The 21,071-nt window shown below is 39.4% G+C and overlaps 8 protein-coding genes across 8 annotated transcripts; 4 read left to right on the top strand and 4 right to left on the bottom strand.

Moving 5' to 3' along the window:
• Nucleotides 1–35: 35 nt before the first annotated feature.
• Nucleotides 36–1,685, bottom strand: THI20 (trifunctional hydroxymethylpyrimidine kinase/phosphomethylpyrimidine kinase/thiaminase; the record flags this gene model as incomplete). Its single annotated transcript, XM_037287745.1, has 1 exon — nucleotides 36–1,685. One exon carries the CDS (start codon nucleotides 1,683–1,685, stop codon nucleotides 36–38), a length of 1,650 nt encoding a protein of 549 aa, XP_037143640.1.
• Nucleotides 1,686–2,144: 459 nt separating this feature from the next.
• Nucleotides 2,145–6,095, bottom strand: HG535_0C02630 (uncharacterized protein; the record flags this gene model as incomplete). The annotated part of the gene is made up of 1 exon (XM_037287744.1): nucleotides 2,145–6,095. One exon carries the CDS (start codon nucleotides 6,093–6,095, stop codon nucleotides 2,145–2,147), a length of 3,951 nt encoding a protein of 1,316 aa, XP_037143639.1.
• Nucleotides 6,096–6,558: 463 nt separating this feature from the next.
• YAT1 (carnitine O-acetyltransferase YAT1) lies at nucleotides 6,559–8,730 on the bottom strand (the record flags this gene model as incomplete). Its single annotated transcript, XM_037287743.1, has 1 exon — nucleotides 6,559–8,730. The coding sequence occupies one exon, from the start codon at nucleotides 8,728–8,730 to the stop codon at nucleotides 6,559–6,561; it is 2,172 nt and encodes a 723-aa protein (XP_037143638.1).
• Nucleotides 8,731–9,558: 828 nt separating this feature from the next.
• Nucleotides 9,559–12,579, top strand: CDC15 (serine/threonine protein kinase CDC15; the record flags this gene model as incomplete). The annotated part of the gene is made up of 1 exon (XM_037287742.1): nucleotides 9,559–12,579. One exon carries the CDS (start codon nucleotides 9,559–9,561, stop codon nucleotides 12,577–12,579), a length of 3,021 nt encoding a protein of 1,006 aa, XP_037143637.1.
• A 246-nt stretch (nucleotides 12,580–12,825) lies between these two features.
• On the top strand, nucleotides 12,826–14,085 carry KIN3 (serine/threonine protein kinase KIN3; the record flags this gene model as incomplete). The annotated part of the gene is made up of 1 exon (XM_037287741.1): nucleotides 12,826–14,085. One exon carries the CDS (start codon nucleotides 12,826–12,828, stop codon nucleotides 14,083–14,085), a length of 1,260 nt encoding a protein of 419 aa, XP_037143636.1.
• A 58-nt stretch (nucleotides 14,086–14,143) lies between these two features.
• On the bottom strand, nucleotides 14,144–15,064 carry ADE1 (phosphoribosylaminoimidazolesuccinocarboxamide synthase; the record flags this gene model as incomplete). Its single annotated transcript, XM_037287740.1, has 1 exon — nucleotides 14,144–15,064. The coding sequence occupies one exon, from the start codon at nucleotides 15,062–15,064 to the stop codon at nucleotides 14,144–14,146; it is 921 nt and encodes a 306-aa protein (XP_037143635.1).
• Nucleotides 15,065–15,535: 471 nt separating this feature from the next.
• BUD14 (protein phosphatase regulator BUD14) lies at nucleotides 15,536–17,878 on the top strand (the record flags this gene model as incomplete). Its single annotated transcript, XM_037287739.1, has 1 exon — nucleotides 15,536–17,878. One exon carries the CDS (start codon nucleotides 15,536–15,538, stop codon nucleotides 17,876–17,878), a length of 2,343 nt encoding a protein of 780 aa, XP_037143634.1.
• A 362-nt stretch (nucleotides 17,879–18,240) lies between these two features.
• Nucleotides 18,241–20,967, top strand: KAP104 (Kap104p; the record flags this gene model as incomplete). The annotated part of the gene is made up of 1 exon (XM_037287738.1): nucleotides 18,241–20,967. The coding sequence occupies one exon, from the start codon at nucleotides 18,241–18,243 to the stop codon at nucleotides 20,965–20,967; it is 2,727 nt and encodes a 908-aa protein (XP_037143633.1).
• Between the last annotated feature and the right edge of the window lie 104 nt (nucleotides 20,968–21,071).

Raw genomic sequence — 21,071 nt, 5'->3', positions numbered from 1 at the left:
TCATTCTATCATTTATCTATCTCTAATAACTAGCTCTATTCTCCGTAGTTGAGTGCAGCGTCCCAAAATTTGGTCTCGAGTTCGCAAACTTCAGCAAAGATTGTGATCAAGACGTCTAACTGTTCCTTTGGATAGGTCTGAGATATTTGATTTAAAATAGATCTACCTTGGACCATCGCATTTTGGTATCCCTCAGAGAGATAAGTGTAACACCAATCGTGGTAAACATCACCGTCCTTGACAGTGATAAACTTCTCGTTGTTCAACAATGCCCAGCCGTAACCCATCAGGCATGGAGATAAGGATGCAACCAATTCTTGCCAATTGCCTCGTCTTGCGATGTCATTGAAGTAGCGTGAGTAGTTGTTCAATGCAGGACCCCTTTTGATGTTTTGGAAATATGCACTGTCTGCAACTCCGAATTCTTCTCTCAGTCTTGTTTCGTGCTGCTTCATTTCATTTCTCACACTACCGACAATTGTTAACTCTTTTTCCATGTCTTCCAATGCAGGAGCTTTACTGCCTGCTACACAATGTACCCTGGCATAATCGATCAAGTACGCATAGTCCTGCTCAATAAAAAACTGGAATTTTTCACGTTTCAATGTGCCCTGCGCAACCTGTTTAACAAAGTCATGGTGAACATAGCTATCCCAATGTGGCTTAACCCTTGGATCAGCAATTATACGCTCAAAGAAATCCTGTTTTCCGAACGCAGCAGAATGCGTTGAAGGCTTCGTCACAATATCATGAGCTGAGAAGCATTCGTCCTCAAGCATTTTTTCCAAGGGTGTCTCAATTGCGTAAACATGATTGACTGGCCCATTGTTAGTTATGTGAGATTTGACCACTTCACAACCAATAGCCACGCTGCTTTGAACATATTCGATACCACCGTAGACAGCTTGGCACAAAGAATAGCCACGAGCAATGTTCGAGGATATCGCAGAGGCTAAAGTACATCCGGTACCATGCGTGTGAGTAGTATCTGAATAGTTACCTGTGTAGACGACATGTTTGTCTTCCTTTTCAATGTAAAGGACATCGGTAATATGTTTCTTTTTCCCATTGCCCCATGGGATATGTCCACCTTTCACCAGAACATTTGGACATTTGGTTTCTTTACAAACTCTTTTAGCTAATTTGCAAATGTCTTCGATAGATGCAATTTCAATTTTTTCACCTACCAATTCAAAAGATTCGGGAATATTTGGGGTGACTAATTCGGCATATGGTGTCAATTTAGTCTTCAACAATTTGCATAAACTAGAATCACCCAAAGCACATCCGGATGTGGCAACGAGCACAGGATCAACGACTAATCTTGGTCTTTCCTTCTCGTCCGTTGAGTCCAATTTGGCTACCAACGCTTCAATAGCAGCTTCCGTTAACATACCCGTCTTGATGACATTGCATTTCATATCTCTCAAGTTACAATCTAACACTTCAGCTATGAATTCCTTCGGTGTCTCTTTTATGCTATAAACATTAGCCGGCGTTTGAGCAGTTAACGCAGTAACACAAGTCATTGCATAACATCTATGAGCTGTGATCGTCTTGACATCAGCTTCAACACCCGCACCACCACTGGAATCAGAACCTGCAACCGTCATAATTACAGGTAGATTCTCATTGTGTGCTAGAGTCAGATACGGAGGTGGTGTGTTAATGTTGACAGTATTCATTGTTGATTCTTTAGGTAGGCCTATTCCTAACGATATGCTGATCACTATGATCAAAAGCCCAATTCATTATACTCTATTAAGCATATATATATCTGCTACTGAAATATCAATGCTAGATGAACGACGCACGCTGTTGAGTATCTCTTGTTAGGTTTCCCGTTGCAATTTCAACATGCGATTTCGAAGTTTATGCATCTCAGAGATCAGAATATCAATTACTGTTAAAGGACGCAATTAACATGCTTAAAAAAGTGTTCGGACAGCCAAAAAGAAAAAAAAAGCATAAAAAAAAGATAATAAAACTTACGGACTTCGCAACTGTATACAAGCTTGGCGCCTGGAATATTATTCCTTGGATTCAAGATGAATACGGGCAGCAGTTCATTAAATTTTTAGGGTTAAAATGTATAGTTATAGATGTATTGATACATATGATTCATGAAGTGCGTGGCAACGATATCAAAAAATATCTCCACAACCTTTCAATTTATGGTCCTTCCTTAACGACCAGTAGTTTCCCTTGAATTTCCAATAATCGCTTTTTGTGATCGGATCAAATTCTTTCACAAACCATTTAGGTACATAAACCTCGCCTTTATTATCCCTTTCCTTGCGTACAGCTCTTTGCTTCTCTTCAAGTCTGTGCTTTTCATCAGCTGCCTTATCGTAAAGGCCTTCCTCCATATCTCTTTGATCGGGCCGCAAACGAGTGTCAGTTGGAGCGAGCCATGGAACCAGTGAAGGCTGTGGCGCATTCAGAGTTATGGCAAAAGGTGTCAAATTAAATGGAGCACTTGGTCTAGGGTTGGCCTTCCATACTAAAAATTTAGATCCTTCGAAATTCGGATCGGAATCTATTTTGGTTATTGTTTTCTTTAAAGATAACTCTTCATTGTTATTCGCAGTCACCTTTTTAGCATATATTGCATCATTCCAATGCCCACCTAATATCCACATTTTCTGGTTCTTTTTATTGAAGACTTCTCCCTTGACTTCGTAGGCGCCACTCGATCTCCAGCCCCGGGCTTTGAAATTCAGTAGACAAAAATCACCTGTAGTATGATTTACTATCTTAACATCACCGTGATTATCAACTTGCGGGTTACCGACTAAAATACCAATGACGGTGTTATTTGGCTTTTTCCATGTATACATGTCTTCCGATGTTGTCTCGTCGGGGCGCAATTTGATATGCCACCAACCTAAATGTTTGAATGCAAATGACCTACCATTGAATTTTGAATCAACGTTTGATTCACCCCAGAAATCCCATTTAGGAGACTCAGTCCAAGTGGCAGAAATAGGTGGATGATGAGATACTTGCTCTGTGAAAAAGCGATAATGCTTCTCTGCTCTTGCATATTCAAACGTCTCACCCAACAGTGGATTGAATGGTTTGGCAACCCTTCCTATGGTTGATGCATAAGAAGAAGCAGTAAAAACGGCGACATACAAAAGTCTTAAGGAAGAGTCTGAGAATGCAGCAGCCTCATCCAGTAAAGATGTGTATTCCAAATCTTCAGCGACTCTTTGCAACAAGGAAGTAGGCTCATTAAATGACACTGGGAGTGTCATCCTAGTCATGTCCTTACCGACCATGGATTTAAGAACTGACCATAAACTAATAGATGGTCGATCATCTTTATCCAGCCTGAGGCGCTTCCTAACGCCATCTTCATATCCAAGATATGTTCCTTCCGAAAGAATAAGCTTTTTCATTTTCTCCTGACTTTCATTAGAAACAGGTAAAGATTCTACCTGTGATCTTTCTTCGGTCACTTCCCCGACATATTCAATCGGCGCTTTTTTTTCATCTGCAGGTGCTGCTACGCTGCTTTCATCTGACGTTGCATCAGATTTACTTCTAGACACATGTGTATCGAGCCCTGATTTTTGATTTTGACTGATATCCTCAAAAGTTAATTTATTATCCGAGAGCTGTATTTCTTTCTTCTTTGCAATGTCATTCTTTGATGCTTTATCCATCAACTCACGCTCCATGTCTGCTTCTTCAACTAACTCTTCAGCATCGTAGAATTCCTCACCATCTGACTCCGCTTCTTCACCTCTCGCAGCATCAATTAATTCAGCTATTTCCTGCAAAGCACTTGTAGACGCCTCCTTTTCTATGCTTTCAGGCTCCACTTCCTTTACATTGGGAGTGGTAACAGATTCACCAGCTTCAGTCAATTTTTTCTGCAGTAATCTTTTTAAATTTCTTCTCTCTTTGTCTAAGGAGGCTAAACGATTACTTTTATCGATTAATTCTATTTCCAAGTCCCTTACTGACTGGATCCAAACATTATTGACGTCGCGTTGTTTCGATAGCATGGTGACAAGCCTTTTATCCCTTTCAGATGTCAAGGAATTCAATTTTTCGAAAGTTTTGGCAATTGTATTTAAAGATACTTTTACAATGCGCCAGACTTCCTCATCTGCCGTTTTACTTGCATCATTTTCCAGCAGCTCATTCAAAGAACTCAATTCCATAGATATTGACCTTTGCAACATTGTTAATTTTTGCGCATAAGGCCCATACTTTATTTTGACATCTTCTTCATCTGCATCAATATCAATATCATCATCATCATCATCCTCATCATCGGAAATGCCTTCGATATTTTCCGCATTAGCGGTTGCTGAATTATCAATGGCGAAGTCATTGAGAGATGACGTATTGGCTTCTGAATTTTGAAATACACCGTTTGTTGATGGTCCAGTGGATTTTGATGAAGAGTATTTATTCAAATTATTGTTGGTTGATTCATTCATTGAATGATTGGTTGAGAAATTCTTCACAGACGAGCCTCTTGAATTGGACTCGATACGGTTCTCGATAACTTTGTTGATGTAATTTTTTCCAGACTCAGTTAAATTATCACTAAAACCAATTTCACTCGAAGTAACAGATGTTGAAGTACTCTTTTTACGTTGGTGAGCTGAGGATGAAGAGGAGGAAGGTGCTCTGCTTTGTTTTTGTTGCACCGGTTGACCAATTTTCTCATATTTGGATCCCTGAATATACTGTGAGCGATAAGGTCCTTCATAAGGATGCAACTTTTGAACATTCGGTGCGGGTGAGGCTGCTCTGTTCATTGCTAAAGATGGTGGCACCGTACCGCTTTTTATTACCATTTCTCGGTCTTTAGAAAACCTGATGGCTCCTTGAATGGCCCAAACCCATCTATTTGTTTCTATTGGATGGTTTGCTTTCAAATGCCACCTTATTGTTCCATTGCTTCCTCCAATAATTTCGAATTTGAGCTTTTCTGAAGAGTCCAAATGCAAGTAGCATGTGGACATGTTCAAAGAGCCACGACATGCATTTCTTGTGTCGGACTGATCCTTGTAGTATGAAAGTTTACCGTCACTGCTTAAAATAAACCAGCGTAGTTTATAACCTTGAGCAAAATTAGTCCACTTTTTCAAATAACCTTTATAAGTTGGTGCTTCATGTAGGTTATTTGTTACGTCAATAACACTTTGTTCTTTTGCAGCTTTCGCCAGAAGTTTTTTCAGTTCAATGTCAATGGCAGTTTTTGTGTTGGTAGCAGTTTCAGATTCGTTTACTTTCCCCAATAAATCTATCGGTAGTTTACCTTGACGATCCCTTTTGAATGGGTCTGCTCCATGCTCTAACAGCCAACGGCACATGATTACATCTTTTTTCTTGACGAATTCGTGTAAAACAGTGTCACCCGTCTCGGGATCCATACCATTGATATCTAAAACTTCTGAATTTCTTGGAGCACTTAATATCGATTCTAAATGACCGAAATCTCTATTATTAAAAGCAGTTCTGAATTCTTGAGCAACTTCGGCAACGTAGTTAGCTCTCTTGACTTGCATCATTTGCGCGATATTTAGATTTTTGCACATTTCAACCGGTTGCAAGTGTGAGTCGTTCAAAACACAATCATTAATGTTGGGTTGATCCATGAGAAAGGCAACAACGTCACCACGAGATTGAAATGCAGCTAAGTGTAACGGTGTATTACCATCATCATCCTGATGATTGATATCCAAATGGATATCCACATCAGACTCTTGCGCCCGTTTTCTCTTATGCAGGGCATTCGACCAATTATTTAGAATTTCCTTTATCAGACTTAAAGGAGCAACTTGAACGGCGTAATGTAGAACGAGCTGTCTAACTTCGATAACATTGGCATCATTCTCAGGCTGAAATTGAGTTTTGATGAGCTGTTTCAATTGCTCAAAATCGCCCTGACGGAGTGAATCCAACAATTTTAGTTTCAATAATGCTTTACTTACATGGCTATTTTGATTCTCTTCATTTCCGCTATTCAGATCACTAACGTCCGTTTCATTCCTGGGTCCTAAAGAGGGCGTTGGAATGCCAGATGACTTGGTCGCTTCATGATGATTACTTCCGACCTTTGAAGACATGATCTCAAGCAGAGTTTTAACCCCTCTCAGAGACTTTCAAAACAAAAACCTTGAGCTTATTTTTTATCGTGCTGCCAAACTAACGAATACAAATAGCAGAATTGAACTCGTTGCTATCCCCAAGCGACTTTTGTACCCTGAAATTGTCACCGTCCTACCACGACCGAGCCTGAACTAGCTTTAGCACTGTTGTGGAAATTAATTTGCTAACCCCTTTGACTTGCGTAGCAAGCTGTACTTACCCTTCAAACATTTAATTTTTTTTGCCCAAAAACAATTTGACTTATAACGAATAACAAACGGCTGGGTAACAAGTTCAAGAAACGATAGCTAGTCTAAACGATTCCAAGATGTGAAAGCCGCAGAACAACAGTTTTTTGTAAGATTCTACAATATTTGTCTCGTATATATCACATAATGAAGTGTAACATAAATAGAAATTAGGAAAGACGTATGATACGGTCTAACCGGAGACGCTGACGTCGAAGTAATCATAGCCGCCCAATAAAAAACTCAAGTCTTCAGATTTGGATGGGGGATTTAGTCGTTTGCCATCTCTAAGCAATGTTTTGACTTGTGTATCAGTATGTGGTGCTTTGCTGATACCAGGTTCTGCTGCTCTCTGAAAGATATGGTCCACTTCTAGGAACGATTTCTCTATCAAGGAAAGGAACCTGTGCGTTTGTCTATGTCTTGAGGAAACGACAACAGAAATAGAATTGTCACGAATGATATAACCTATACCAAAACCATTAGCAGTCACAGGGCCAAATCCAAAGGTTTTCAAGCATGGATTGCCACAGTTTGAAGTGCTCAACACATTGGTATTTAGCAATGACCATGATTTATCTTCGAACATAGGGGCTAAATCGAGTTCATCCCTATAGTATTCATTCCATAAACAGTAAAGGGCATATAGATGACGATCCTGACCCATTCCCATTGTACATTCTTTTGTGATACGTGAATGTTCTTTGCATGCTTCTCTTAGTAATTCTAAACGTTCTTTATCATCTGAAGCGCGATCAAATAACGATTTAACAAATCTTTTAGATTGGTGTGAGACAGATCTTATAGCTTCTGTCCTTCCGTTCTGAAAAAGTTTTGTCATCGCAGGTTCATAGGTCGTTTCAAATTTCCCGTAAAGAGCGTAATAGGCTATTTGGTACACTTGTTGCGTGAATGCATCTGGAGAACATTTGAAAAGTGACTTTATGTGGGATGCACCATATTCACTGAAGTTAAGAGTCGCAAATTCGTATTGTGAAATTACATCAGAGACTCTTGTTTCTGCAAAATGCAGTGAAGATAGAAGGAAAGAATCCACTTTCCAATCTAACTTCCTGGGGATAGTGATCAGATTTGCACGAGAGGTTGCAGAAGAGCCTCTGGTTCTTGCATCTAATAACTCAGACTCAAACACACTGGGAACATTTTTTGTGATCCCACGAGCAAAACTTATTATCGAATCTGTATAAATATCTGTTGCGAGTCTCAAAACAGTGTGCCCATCAATACCAGTATGTTCGAAGTTGATACCTGCTTTCCCATTTCTCGTGACAATCAATTGCAGTTTATCATACCATCTATTCAAACAAGTACCGCGTTGTGTCCCCAAAGGTTTTGCCAAATTTGTTGGATCCAAATCGATATCAGAAGTTCCACAAAGAAAGGATCTTACCAACTCATTTTCTTGATCATCTTTGAAAGAGACATCATCCAAACAAATAACAAAGAGTGCACTTTCAATAATCTTTAAGTTTTTCCAATTGGTTGGATCTGAATGATGAAAGACGTAATCCCTAACATTAGACCAGACTCTTCTGCTTTCAGTTGTGAAAACACCAAACGGGATTCTAATGCTGTCGTCCAATTCGAGCTTGTTTCTTTCGTTATCCATTATAATTGAATATAAATTCCACTCCAACTCTTCAGGGCTGGAAAAAATAGGGATATTGTTGACGTCTAGCACGTCAAACCAATAGAACTGAGCTTGATAAAGAACAATAATGTGATGTGAAGTATGATCTGTTTGCAAATGGCACGACTTTTCACCTGGTCCTGGAGGAATCCTGCTTGAACCAAACAATTTATCGTATTGATCCATCGACAATGACGTCTTCCCACGCACGGTATCTGGCTGTAAAGTTCCATGACGCAATTCTTGGATGAACTTTAAAATTGAAACGACTAATTTTGCTGTTCTCTTGACCTGACTAGTGTAAATTCCATAAGGCCCAATGCCTGATTCAGATGAGTCCTTGATTGTTGGGTCGTCTTGCAACTGGAAATACGGATTAGAATTCAAGACGATGGAAGCATCATACAGCAAATAGGCATCATACCAAAATTGTTCTATATACGAAGATTTCGGATTCTCTTTGGCCAATTCGCTGTCATATTCTCGCAATTTCCCATCCAGAGTTCCCATTATGTTTAGGTTTTCTTCAGAGAGAATGCATTTGCGTGTTTTTCTATTTTGTCTTTCGTCCTGGAGGGGCTCGACCCTCTCAAGATATCTATTGAGCGTATCCTGCAACTCAGGTATGGGCAGCCTCTTCATGATTGGGAGTTTGCTGGCCGAACTGGGGGTACTAGAGATACTACCAGAGCTAGACACAGCCACACTTGGCATCTCGAAGTTCCGTAAATATGATATTGTAGTTTGCTTAAGAACGTCTACGTTTCCACTTAAACTGCTCAGATAATCTCTGGTTCGTAAATAAACATCTTACGTATTTATATCACCTCCTGTTGGAACTAGCCCCATGAATTTGAAAGTCATCGAAAACAAGAGTTGAAGGATGTCTTCCCTGGAGTCATTCATTTTTTCGGACATTGGCCAGGATGCTGCTAATATGTCATTTTCCTTATACCTCATAGTTTCCGTTCATTCTGTTCATTTCAGGTATGTCATCCACTTGATAAATACAGCCCTAGTCTGGTACGTCTAGAAGACGTAAGATGCGGGGAACTTCGTAGTTACGGCATGTCACGTTAATCATCAAAACGCACCTTCCAGAAGGAGGGGTGAGAGGATGTTGAGAAGGGTCCTTTGACCCCGCCTTCAACAAAAAAACTCCGTTGGGCCGCAGTTTATCATTCGCTTACTTTCTCCTTCTCAGGCAGCTTCAGGAAAAGAGCACAAAGTGACCTATATTACTTCGCTAGTAGCTTCCATTCAGGCTAGCAGAAACGGATTACCCGACCTGGAGATCGTTTTGTGTTATATTTCCGCTCCTGACACAATAAAGGGACACGATATGTTTCTGTACGGCAGTTCCAGAAAGTAACCCATCCCCGGCAGGCAGGAAGGACTAGCCAGGGCAAAGGAAGGGAAACTGGCCTGTTTGCAGATCTGGGATGGACATTGGCGGCTAAATTTCGTTTCATATTTATATTAAAAGGAATCCAGATTAATTCAGTGCCAATCCAGTGCCCTTAAGACGTGGATTATCACAGCATGCCCATGGATGACGATGAACTGATTAATTTAACGCCGGCGCAACAAATGGATCAGCCTAATTTGCGCGCTCCTCAATCGTCAGATTCTGGGGGATTGGATCTTCAAAACGTGCCCATGGGCCAGGACCAGAAGGCAAGAATTCAGCGGCAACGCGAACAGCGACATCAACATGGGGGACAAGGACGGGCGCGGGGGCAGGAGCAAGCGCAGGGACAAGGACAGGCAGCTCATGAGAGACGCAGTCAAGTACAGTACCAGTTGAAGCAAGTCATTGGGAAAGGATCTTACGGTATCGTCTACAAAGCTGTAAACAAGAGAACACGACAAATAGTTGCTATAAAAGAAGTTAACTATGACAATGATGAGGAACTGACAGATATAATGTCAGAGATTGATCTGCTCAAGAACTTGAACCATATTAATATTGTCAAATATCACGGTTTCATTCAGAAGTCCCATAATCTTTATATCATCCTGGAGTATTGCTCTCACGGCTCCCTGAAAAATTTGATATCCAGAGGCAACGGGCTTGATGAGAAAAGGGCGAAAATTTATGTCAGGCAAACACTGAATGGACTTCATTACTTACATCAACAAGGAGTAATCCATAGGGACATCAAAGCAGCCAATCTATTGTTAGATGAAAATAATGTCGTCAAACTGGCAGATTTTGGCGTCTCTACGCAAGTTAGTACCATTATGATGGCGATGACTTTAGCGGGTTCCCTGAATTGGATGGCTCCGGAGATCATCACCAATAGAGGTGCTACGACACTTAGTGATATTTGGTCGTTAGGAGCTACCGTGTTGGAGTTATTGACGGGAAACCCGCCATTCCACAATTTGGTTGATTTGAATATTTATTATGCAATTGAGAATGATTCATTTATTCCACCTAGTTTTTTGTCACCTCTAGCCCAAGATTTGCTACTAGCTTGCTTCCAGAAAAATATGTACAAAAGGCCGACTGCTGCACAACTATTGAAACATAAATGGTTAAGCACTAATAATGATTCTGATAAGCTCGAACAATATAAAGAAGTGAATAATGATTTCAAATGGGATCAAGATTTCAAAGAAATTGACATAATTACTAATCGTTTGGATAAGCTTCAGCATCAAAACGGAGTTAGTAAGATAGAAACCAAGGTAACACCGAACTCTAACCTATCAGTGATGGATTTTGCAATATCTAATGAAGATTTTTTCAAGAATATGACTAGTGGAAAAGCAATAGATCAAGCAAGGATAACTGTCTTGTTTAATAATTTATCGCCTCAGGATTTGGCGCTTAAACTAGTTGAATTATCGTTAGAAGAAAGTGTAAATTCTGATTTATTACTGATTGCCCTATTTGAATACGATATTAATTTCAACAACTCCGAAGTTAAACAGTATTTTATTAAACTCGGAGGCATAACAACTATTTTGAGTAATAGTTCAATAATAGAACTTTTTTTCATCAAGGATTCTTTCGAGAATTTAATTCAGGCTGGTATAATGTTGAATTGCAATTTCAATAAAGTAAATGATTCGGTAAAATTTGAATTATCTTTAAAATACTTGGAGGTTTCAAACTCGGCACAATTTTGGTGTAAGTGGTGCTCAAAAAACCTAGATATATCAGATCTTTTGAAGAAAAATAACGTTTCCAATAAATTTGTTCAAGCAATTATTCTAAAATTATCGTTCTTCAGTGAAGCTTTATCGTGGTTCCCTCAACAATTTATTACTAATATCCTCAAAATAAAGCCTGTGAAAGAAAATTTCGATCAACAATCATTATCAGTCATTTTCAAAGTACTGTCTTCAATATTGATTCAATTTCATAAGACCTCTCCATCATCTCAGATTATTCCCCCATCGCCAGCTTCATCATTGTCGTTAACGACATCTAATATATCCCCATCATCTTCCCCATCCCCCCCCTCAAGTCTATCTTCAACAGCAAAAGACAATTTAAAAAACAGTAGTGTTGTGCGTGATAGTCCCATATCATCCATAACTTTGCCAACAAATTTTTTACCTTGGTTTTTGAGCTTTTTGGATGATCCTCTTTTTTATCATATGAAGAATTTACACCCTTGGAAGTATTATGTTATCGTCCTTTACCATGCCGTTCATTTGAACAAAATATTGATCAAAAAACTGATTTATAATGAAAAATTTCCTCAGTTGATATTGAGTATTTTAAAAAATTATCTAAATGGTGGTTATTATCATAACGAGGAGTGCCTCCCATCAATAATTCATCAGTCGCTTCCTATCATTACCGAAATGTCCAATGAAATTAAAGTTTACAACCCAATTCTTCTTGAAATATCAATTCAGTTAATAAGTTTTAGCGAAGTTTGCATTACTGATGCATTAGAAGTTTTGTTCAACTGTTTGCAATTGTCTCTGCACGACCATACCCGTTGTTTCATAAGGTATTCTGAAGATGATATTTTTATATGTTTCAATGTAAATGGATCCATAATCAGTTTACCATCCGATCAATTGATTGGTACTTTTTTTCAAATACAAGAAGATAATGTTCGATTCGGTAATTTCATTACAAGATTTATGAAAATTTGCTCACTGACTCCTCTGGATTTTATTTCTCAAGAAATTATTCGTCATTCGAAGTTCGTTGAAAGATGTATCACATTTTTTCAGTTATACCGAAACAGTCTATTAATTCAAATTGATTTATTGAAATTAATTAAGTTAATTTTTATCCGGTCCTTTGAGTACTTGGAACAATTTGATACTGATGTCAGGGATGAAATAGAAATCATTCATTCCAGATTACAAGAAATAATCAATTTCTTATCTAAAAATTGGACGAAGAATGAAACGGGCCAGGTCGGGCACGATTCAATTTTGATTCACCAGTTATGTAATGATATTAAGGCTCTATTGTCCCCCGGGATGGCATTTTCTTCACGCCGCACCCCGACAACCACTATGCTAGATTTAGATAAGGATGGTTTCGTTATTCCAAGGTTGCCGCCACCTTCATCATCTGCGTTCTGAATTAAATATTTATAAATATTTCGTATATATGAATGATATGAATGTTTATGTAATTCAATTGTTTACCTAAAAAGGCAAAACATAAACATCACCATGTATATACACGATGACACCGAGGTGAAAAAAATCAAGAGTTCCGAGATAATTTCAAAGAATTGACACCTGTCAATCTTGATGTGATTTTCTGAGATCAACATTCTTCTCGCAGACTTTCATTACTGAGGTGGTGGCTTTATTCAAAGAATTATGTATAATAGGCGGCAAATTCCTAATGAATATCATCCATTCCTACGTCAACCTTCGATTCCAACGTCGACAATAAATGAATATCAAGTACAAGAAGAAATTGGCAGAGGCTCTTTTGGCGCAGTACGTAAGGTAGTTCATCTCCCGACAAAAAAAGTTATGGTTAGGAAGGAGATAAAGTATGGTCATATGAATAGTAAAGAAAGACAACAGTTGATTGCGGAATGCACAATACTATCGCAGCTAAAACATGAGAATATTGTCGAGTTCTATAACTGGGATTTTAACGAACAACAAGAGGTACTTTTCCTGTACATGGAGTATTGTTCTCGGGGTGACTTGGGTCAAATGATTAAGCACTATAAGCAAGAGCACAAATACATACCGGAAAAGATAATTTGGGGTATACTTGCTCAATTACTGATGGCGTTGTACAAATGCCATTATGGTGATGATTTACCGTCGTTGACAACTATGTACGATAGGATGAAGCCACCAACAAAGGGGAAAAATATTGTTATTCACAGAGACCTAAAACCAGGTAATATCTTCTTGAGCAATGAAGATCAAACTGATATAAGCGATAACAAAATTCGAGATAAGAGAAGTATGGATTATAGTCAAGTTGTCGTGAAATTAGGTGATTTTGGGCTGGCTAAATCGTTGGAAGCCAGTATTCAATTTGCAACAACATACGTAGGGACGCCTTATTACATGTCGCCTGAAGTATTAATGGATCAACCATATTCACCCCTTAGTGATATCTGGTCACTTGGTTGTGTAATATTTGAAATGTGTTCCTTGCATCCGCCATTTCAGGCGAAGAATTACCTTGAATTACAAAATAAGATTAAACAAGGGAATTTTGAAAAAATACCGGAATACTATTCTGGTGGATTGAATTTGATGATCCACTCTATGGTGGATGTTAACTTGAAAACGAGGCCTTCCACCTTTGAATTGTTACAAGACATTCAAATTCGAACAGCCAGAAAATCTTTGCAGCTGGAAAGATTTGAGAGAAACCTACTCGATTATGAGAACGAGCTTGTTAACATCGAGAAGATATTGGAGAAACAGGCCCTAGAGTATGAACGAGAAGTTTCACAGCTGAAAGAGCAATTTGTTCAGGCTGTGGAAGAACGCGTGCATGAGGTTGTAAAAGGGAAGAAGATGGGTAAAGTTCCTGAAGCAATTCATCGTTACTACGATAAACGATTACCTGGACCTGCTTATCATTGGCAAACAAGATATCGATAAAAGAAAATACATTTCTTACGACCTAGTTACAAATCTAATTTTTGGTGCATAGTCACTATCAAAAGTCTTCACCAGTTAAGGTTGTGTAGGCTTCGAGATATTTGGCTCTTGTCTTATCAACTATATCTTCAGGCATCTTGACCCCATCGACACCTCTTAGGCTATTGGCAGTGAGCCAGTCTCTCAAGAACTGTTTATCATAAGAATTTTGAGATTCTCCTACCTTATAATCATTAGAGCTCCAGAAACGCGATGAGTCAGGCGTTAAAACTTCATCAACTAAAATAATTTCATTTGTCTCCTCATCGATACCGAATTCAAACTTGGTGTCAGCAATTATTATACCTTTACTCCTTGCATATTCCTTACATTTAACATATAGTTTGATAGCCAATTTAGCTATTCTCTCGGAGAGCTCTTTACCGACGATTTCAGCTGCTTTTTCAGGTGATATATTCTCGTCGTGTTCACCTTGTTCAGCCTTGGTGGAAGGTGTGAAAATTGGGGTTGGGAACTCTTGAGATTCTTGTAAACCATCCGGTTGAGGTAAGGAATGTACAGAGCGGGTTTTTGAATACTCGCTCCATGCAGAGCCAGTGATATAGCCACGAACGATGACCTCCAAAGGTACCAACTTATGTTTTTGAACCAAGAGAGACCTTCCCTGCAGTTGTTCCTTATACTTGGGCTCACTCAATTCTTTAGGCAGGAAATCAAATACGGATTTATCAGCTGGGATTTTAATCAGATGATTACGGACATCCTTGGATAGAAAATCAAACCAAAATTCGGATAGTTTTGTCAACAAAACACCTTTATCTGGAATAGTGTTATCCATGATCACATCATAAGCAGAAATACGGTCGGTAGCAATGAACAATAAAGTCTCAGGATTCACCTCGTAGATATCTCTAACCTTCCCCCTTGCAACTAAGGGTAGAACCCCATCCAATTCAGTCTGGGCAATAGTTTTGCTCATTCTTATTTATGTTTGATTTGTACTCCTGGTCAGAAGTAACACCAATGAAGCTCAGATCTCCCCAATACTCGAATTTATATGCCTATGAACCATCACATCGTTTTAATTTTTCATATTACCGAGTCATAATTTTGACTTCTGTAATCGACAAAACTTTGTGTCGGGTAACGTTTTTAGAGAATGCAGAGTTTGATTCTCTCCATTCTTAAAGATCAAATGTGATGAATATATAACGATAAACACAGATAGTAAGGATGCATAGAGAAAGTGGCACCTCATATTGAACTTGTCCAAACCTGTGCAGATTCTACTATTGGCCAGGGTTCAATTTGACATTGGTGTGCCTAAAAATCTTGGAAGATCACCACTTTATTGATATATTGGAAGGGTTCTTTCGAAAAGAAGGTATTGATAGAACCACTGATAGTCGAACAGAGAACTTTTAAAGAGCGTTAAACAATATTGGGTGATATGGTAACGGAGGAGTCTAGCGAGCACAAACTTCCCACCGTATCCATGGCGGCAACGAGTTTTGGTTCACCGGAAGGTATACCAAATACGTATTTAAGCTTGGATAACGTGGAGAGGGACTTATTGAGCGATCCATCATTGGTAGATAATTACGCTGATATATTAAAAATAAGGCCATTGGCACATGGTGCGAATTCCAGTCGAGGTGATACTGACAATGAAAGTGAAAGTGCAAGCGGCAGTGTCGTAGTGATGCCAAAGTCGGCAAGCTTGTCCCCACTAAAACAACGAAGTAGCTTAGTGAGCAATACCTCCAGTCGCTATTCAATAGGAGCGGATCGTGAGTGTGTATCAAAGGATGAAGATGGGGTAGAAAGCACGAAGGTCCGTGACTATTTAGAGGGAGTGGAATCTGAAAATAAAGCGCAAGAGTTAGCGGAACAAGGAAAGGAGAATAGTCAAGGCGCATCAGAACTTGCGGTGCACGAAGATCAATCCAAGCTGGGCAGCTACATTGACAGGGATGGCGATAGCGACACTAACCTTCACAACAACGCACAAGACGAAGACAACGACGACGACAACGAGCATAAACACGAGCAGAACGATCGCTTAGATATCGATTCAAATGAACTGGATCATGGAGATCTCAAAAAAACATTAAGCGTTGACGGTACCGGATTCTCACAATCATCACAATCTTCTCAAGATTATGGATATTCAGATTCAGATTTTGAGGACAACATGGAGAAACGTTTGCAGAATCTTAGTGCAAGCCCGTCTTCACTCGAAAGAAGTGAAAGTAAAAAAAGTGCTCACGATGGTGAGAGTGATGATGGCTTTGATGGTTTTGATCTGGCGTCGTCATTTGAGGAGGAGGAGGGTGATAACGGAATAGAAGAATATGAACAAAAGGATGAAAAGCAAGGCAACGAGGAGGTTTTTAAACAGGAAAGTGATGACAACGACCGCGATGAAGATGAGGAAAACGAAATTTACGGTTATGGGCCTCAATATCCTCCAAAAGAACTAGATCCTGAGAAATTGTACGCGTTACATCCTTTCTTTGGTCCTGATCCTTCACATTGTCAGCTAGAGCAAGACGAATCTTGCTTGCTGCTGAATGATCAGGATTCATATTGGTGGTTGGTCAAAAGATACAGCGACAACAAGATAGGATTTGCGCCTGCAGAGTTGCTAGAAACATTTCCCGAGCGATTGGCAAGACTAAACTGTTGGAAAAACGAGAACATGTCTTCTCAATCGTTTAGTTCACAAAGAGCAGGTTCGGACTCGCTACAAAGTAACGAGCACCCAAAGACTACAGAAATTAAGGAACATATAGAGGAACATTTAAATGAAAAAATAGAAGGCGATAGGTCTCGAGTTTTAAAGGAATACATAAAAGGCAATAAGTCAGTTAGCTTCAATGATGTTGTTGGCTATGCGAATAGGTATATTGGGAATGAAATAGAAGATGATGAAGTGGTTGATCCAAAGCCTCGCGATGAATTCACGGAAGTCGACATGTCATTCAATGGGCAACAAGAGGATGATGATGCCAGTGAAGTGGTTAGTGATGTTTGCTTCGATGTTGCTTCTATGCCGCTTTTAGATATTAAAAAAGTTAGGCGACCTCAGAATAAGGAAGGTGTGCCGAAAGAGAACAAATATGAAGGCCAAACCGACACAGATGACTCAGTGTCCTATGATAAAGTTGAGGATGCCGAAGAGGATGCATTACGTAAAATTTTCGAAGCGCCAGTTGTGCCTTTTGTCAAAAATAGCTCTCGTACCGGCGCTAACATGGCTAACTCATATTCAGATTATTCGATCTCTACAATTGGAGAGTTCTCACCTTCTTCATCCGAATGGACCAATGACTCCCCTCAACTAACCAATGATAAGTTTCAGGATGATTCAGCAGTAATACCTCCGTCGCGAGCCATTCAAGATTTCTCAAAATTTGTAGGCACCGATTCCGACAAAAATGATACATCGAATAAAATCAGTAAGGAGACCCTTGATCAAGCATCTGATGGGACGATAAGCGCAACACGAAAAAATGGAAGCGCCAAGGCTGCTCACAACAATAAAAGTAGCATTTCTGTTTTGTCTTCATCATCTTCATCAGAAGAGTTTCTCATGGACTCAGAGAGGGTGGCGTCTTCAACAAGCGTCAACAGTACCTCATCTGTATCGAGACAAATATCGAATCCTAAGCGTAGCACAGAGATAAGCGGGGAGGCCTGTCATCCATATGTGCAGCAATTGTATAACCCCCTTCTTCTCAAAATGGACGATCTCATGAGACAGTTGGATGAGATAGTAAATAAATCATAAATTTGCATAACCGTTACTACCTGAGACTACATTTATTTACGCATATAATCTTGAAGGTAGTTATAAATCGATTTACTATTTGTAGATGTTTAGGAGTTCATTGCAAAGGCCACACGCCCTGTTAATAGCATCAAAAACTCACTTGAAATAGTTTTGTTGAATCACGTCTTTCCTTTAGCTTCATGCTGTTCGTAACAGTACCTTCTTTAGTGTGACACCACATCGTATACAAGTATCATCAAAACCTTCAGAGTTAAGAAAAACCGATGGCTTACGACTAAGTAACCAAAATACAACCTTCAAAAATACTGTAAAGCATCTATAAGCGCTTCCAGGTCGAGTAAATAGATACATTGACCGACATGTCAAGCTGGCAGCCTAATGGAGAGTATCTCCTTCATGTAGCCACTCTTTTAAAGAACTCGATGTCTCCAAATCAGGAAGAGCGTTCCCAAGCCATGGAAGCCTTGAAAACGTTCCAATTGCAATCTGAATTTTTAAACTATCTTTGCTATATTTTAATAGAGGGTGAAACGAATGAGTTACTGAAGTCCCACCTTTCATTGCTAGACTTGCAGAATAACAGGGCGACCGCTGGCCTCCTCTTAAAGAACACAATGCTGGAAGAAGGCAGCCTGACTAAAGGTACACATGATATTCAATATGTCAAAAGTAATATCATTCATGGACTGTACAACTCTAGCAATGCATTAGTCTCAAATGTTACAGGCATCGTTATTACAACATTATTTTCGACTTATTACAGGCAGCATAGGGAAGATCCGCAAGGCATTGAGATGCTGTCACAACTTTTGGAGCTAGCTTCAAATGGAAATGAGTCCAGTATCAAAGCTCTGTCTAAAATTATGGAGGATAGCGCCCAATTCTTCCAGTTGAAGTGGAGTGGCGACATTAAGCCGATGGATATGCTTGTAAGTGTCTTTATCAGGTTAACAGGGGATCCAGCTTCGTCTCCCGTAATTAAGTCCGAAGCAATTAAATGTCTGAATAACATTGTACCTCTGCAATCTCAATCATTCATTGTGAAAATTGATGATTTTTTGAACATAATTTTCAATTTGGCACAATCAGACGAGAACGATCTAGTTAGAGCACAAATATGCGTCTCCTTCGCAACCATATTGGAATTCAGACCAGATAAACTAATTGATCACTTATCAGGTATTATTCATTTCATGCTTCATTTGATAGGCTCTGTTTTAGAGGAAAAAGTGGCGATAGAGGCATGTGAATTTTTGCATGCCTTCGCTACAAACTCACAAATTCCACAGCACATTGTACAGCCATACGTCAAAGATGTTGTTCCAGTTTTATTGGCCAAAATGGTATACAACGAAGAGACCATATTAGCTCTAGAAGTTTCGAACGAGGACGATGCTTTTGAAGAAGACAAAGATGAGGATATTAGGCCTGTTGCTCCTCGCATTGTTAAAAAAAGAGACGGAGATGCTGACAGTGAAGACGAGGATGCAGATGATAGTGAGGTAGATACACAATGGAACTTGAGAAAATGCTCTGCTTCCACACTGGATGTATTGACCAACCTCCTTCCTGGTGATGTCGTAAATGTCGCTATTCCATTTTTAAGAGAGCATCTCACATCTGAAAGATGGTACATTAGAGAGGCTACTGTGTTGGCGCTAGGTGCAATGGCTGAAGGTGGGGTGAAATATTTCGATGATCAACTTCCCGCTTTGGTCCCCTTTCTGGTGCAGCAATTGAAAGACTCATGGGCTCCCGTAAGAAAAATAACGTGTTGGACATTGAGCAGGTTTTCGCCTTGGATCTTAATGGACCACACAGAATTTTTGATTCCGGTTTTGGAACCAATCGTAAATACTTTGATGGATAGAAAGAAGGATGTCCAAGAAGCTGCAATTAGCGCTGTGGCTGTTTTTATTGAAAACTGTGATAGCGAGCTCATCGAAACATTATTATACAAAGAATTGCTGAGTAGTTTCAGCAAATGCTTTGAATTGTACAAAAAGAAGAACTTAATTATTTTGTATGATGCTGTAGGTAGATTAGCAGAAAAATGCGAATTGGACGATATGGCTATGCAAACAATTCTCCCTCATTTGATAGCGAAATGGTCGTCTTTGTCCGACAATGATAAAGAGTTGTGGCCTTTACTTGAGTGTTTATCCTACGTTGCGACCTCTCTAGGGGAGAGGTTTATGCCAATGGCCCCCGAAGTTTACAACAGAGCTTACATGATACTTCGTCAATGCGTTGAGCTAGATGAGAGGTCTCACCAAGATCCAAACATTGTCGTGCCAGAGAAAGATTTCGTCATAACATCGTTGGATCTAATCGACGGTTTGGTCCAAGGTTTAGGGCCTCAATCTGAACAACTACTGTTCCCGCAAGGGAACAAGAACACGCTTATTTTGAACATCTTAATAAAATGTTTGCATGACCCCGTTCACGAGGTAAGACAAAGTGCTTTTGCGTTACTGGGAGATATTGTGTACTTTCATGAACCTCGACTGCTTGCCAATTCTCTTCCGGAATTTTTGAAGTTGATTGCCATTGAGATGGTGCACAATGATGATTCAGACGGTGTATCTGCATTGGTCAATGCTATTTGGTGCTTAGGATTGATAGGAGAACGGATAAACTTGACTGATTATATCGTCGACCTTTCACGTTTGATCCTAGATCTATTCACCACGACCAGTCAAATTTTGGATAAGTCAGTCACCGAAAATCTTGCCATTACGATTGGAAGACTTGGAATGACTCTTCCAGAGGTCTTTTCGTCTGGCCCTTTCGCCTCTGATTCCGTGTGGAGCAAATGGTGTCTATCTGTGAACGACCTTGAGTCTCTTGAGGAAAAAAGTAGTGCATACATGGGGTTCATCAAGATCGTTAATTTAACAGGATATAATGTCTCGATTACGGATGAAACGTTGAAAAGCATATTAGAAGGATTAGCAGTCAATGTCGATGTCACTATTTTCGCTCAAGACATATATGCATTATTGATGAAATATTCAGACAAGATACAGATTCTCCGTCTTTCTCAAGAAGCAATCGCTCTCTTGCAACAGTTTAGTAGTAATTAATAAGATAATTTTTCCCTGGTTTTATCATATTCTGAAAGAGTTTTGGATATATGCTAGTACTCAACTTAAATACTATTAATCATGCAATATGGTGTATTCGTTTT

Source organism: Zygotorulaspora mrakii, chromosome 3, assembly GCF_013402915.1.
Source record: "Zygotorulaspora mrakii chromosome 3, complete sequence".
Taxonomy (NCBI): Eukaryota; Fungi; Ascomycota; class Saccharomycetes; order Saccharomycetales; family Saccharomycetaceae; genus Zygotorulaspora; species Zygotorulaspora mrakii.
The sequence above is the reverse complement of the archived record's forward strand: the minus strand, read 5'-3'. Positions and strand labels throughout refer to the sequence as shown.